General features: G+C 30.6%; 1 protein-coding gene across 1 annotated transcript; it reads right to left on the bottom strand.

Moving 5' to 3' along the window:
• Positions 1-470: 470 nt before the first annotated feature.
• PCYB_001810 (CYIR protein) lies at positions 471-1586 on the bottom strand (the record flags this gene model as incomplete). The annotated part of the gene is made up of 4 exons (XM_004227603.1): positions 471-590; positions 630-764; positions 981-1387; positions 1424-1586. The coding sequence occupies 2 exons, from the start codon at positions 1584-1586 to the stop codon at positions 981-983; spliced, it is 570 nt and encodes a 189-aa protein (XP_004227651.1). The 3' UTR covers positions 471-590; positions 630-764.
• Between the last annotated feature and the right edge of the window lie 645 nt (positions 1587-2231).

Here is a 2231-nt window from a genome sequence, read left to right as displayed (position 1 = left end):
ATTTTGATGATGCATGTGGAAGTTAGTGATCAACTACTTTATGGTTGTCCTGATTTGATTGAGTAATTTTTGGCTTGAGTAAGAAGGTAAATACGTTAGGATAATTGACGAATCTGATTGATGTAACTGAGGCGTATCTGTTGGTTTATCACTTTTATATGATCCTGCTTTTCTGTGTGCTGTTTCTTGTCCGCGTTGTTTTTCTTTATCAACTGATTCCTGAAGATGTACAATATTTACAGTGTCATCGGAATCATTAACTACAAGAAATAAAGTAGGACCAAAAGGATTTATTTAAAAAAACATTTCCAGACTAATTTAGGGATCCAGAGAGTTTTGAACAATAGAATTTATAGTCACTGTTGATGAGAAAAAAATGGCACATGTCATTGCCAGCACCAATGGATCCACTAGCAGTATGAGAATCTGATGTATTCTCAGAAAGCACTTCAGTATGAGATATTCCAGAGCTACCTCAGCAAGAGTTCTACTATTATTAATTTGATCACCAAAATATTTGCTTCCACCATTTTCACAAGAGGTATTACTATAATTAGGACATTTATTAGGAGCAGGTAAAATAACAGTAGCTATGTTGTCATCAACACCACGATGAGCACCTACAACACTAGCTTTTTCATCGGCACCAATTTTATCACTGGTAGATCTGTCATCGGGATTTTCAGAAGTGGTAATATCTTGAACACCATCTTACCTTCCGACGATTCCATCAGCAGCAGTTTGCTCACCTTGGAGATTACCATCTAAATTTTTTATACTAGATGAATTTTTTTGTATACATATTGTATCTAAAATAGTTCCTTGAGGAGTACAATACACATCAGAATCCTATTGAGAGTTATGTTGGTGAGAAGGATCACTTGATGTATCCCCAAGTTTACTAACTGTAGAGGGAGCTGCGTGGGATAATCCTTGAAGTTCAGTGGCTCTTCCATCCGAGGTAGCATTATTTTTGTTATCTAATCGTTGAGGATCCTCATCATGGGTTCCAACAGGAATATGAGAAGGTGTTGTTCATGGTGTATCTTTAAGTTTGCTGATCGTGATTTCCACCCATCTCCGTGGTCTTGATCTTGTTTTACGGATGCTGATCTTTCTAAACCTATTATTTTAGAGGTTTCCGCGTCAGCTCTTGGTTGAAATTTATCTTCTTCTGTTTTGGGTTGTTCCGTATTCTTATTACAATCCGTACATTCTTTTCTACAAGAAACGTCTTTTGATTTTTCTAATGCAACAGATTTCTTCGGAACTACTGTAGGATTACGACAATTAGGATAATCAATACAATTTTTTATAAAAAAATTTATAACACTATCTTCAGGTAATTTATGTCGTAATAAATTATTGTTATAACAATTATTTAATTCTGTATTTTTCCTAGAAATGTCTTATTTTATTTCACCGCACTTTTTACAGAAAAGACTATTACAATTTTTAGTCAATTCAGTAATTCGATGTTCAAATTCTTTTTTTAATTTAGAATATTTATTTAGGCAACTGCGTTGTATGTAACCCCTGATAATATCATTGACACCACTACATGTTCTAGTTCGTCCTTTCAACATTTCTGATATTGTAGTTTTTTCTTTTTTTTCGTTTAAATAAATAATTTGGGAAAATAATTTAAGTATAAGTCCAGAAACATTTACAACAAGGGATTTTAAAATTTCCTATTATGAACATTAGATTATTATAATTTGGCATGTATTAACAATTATGATAATCTAATGTTCATAATAGGAAATTTTTAAAAATATGGAGAGTATATTTTAAAAATACATATATAGATTGGTTTAAATAATAAAAATTTCACATAAATAGTTATTTATAAGAGTAATTGCAAAATAAATGATCACGGTTATATATCTTTGCAGCGCTTTGTTACATTTTTATTGGTCAAATAAATATGCCATGGGTTCTGATATACACAAATAAGCGAGTTTAAAATTAAATAGTGATAAAATGTAAATGTTTGTGTACAGTTTCTGTGTATTACAAAAAAACAAATAAAATAACGAAGGATTAAAGTTTTCATTTATGAGATATTAAAAATGGAAAAAAGTTGTTCCGTAAATTATTATTTATACATATGCATTATTTATTCTTTTTCTTTCAATATTAAAACACACATGCATTTATTATTAGCTATATCTACCTTTACGAATCTTTCGTTTCTCAATTTTCATGTTGTAAATTTTTTGTAAAACTAG

Source organism: Plasmodium cynomolgi, assembly GCF_000321355.1.
Source record: "Plasmodium cynomolgi strain B DNA, scaffold: 0047, whole genome shotgun sequence".
In the NCBI taxonomy this organism is placed as follows: domain Eukaryota; phylum Apicomplexa; class Aconoidasida; order Haemosporida; family Plasmodiidae; genus Plasmodium; species Plasmodium cynomolgi.
Note: the sequence above shows the minus strand (reverse complement) of the source record. Positions and strands in the feature narration are given on the sequence as shown.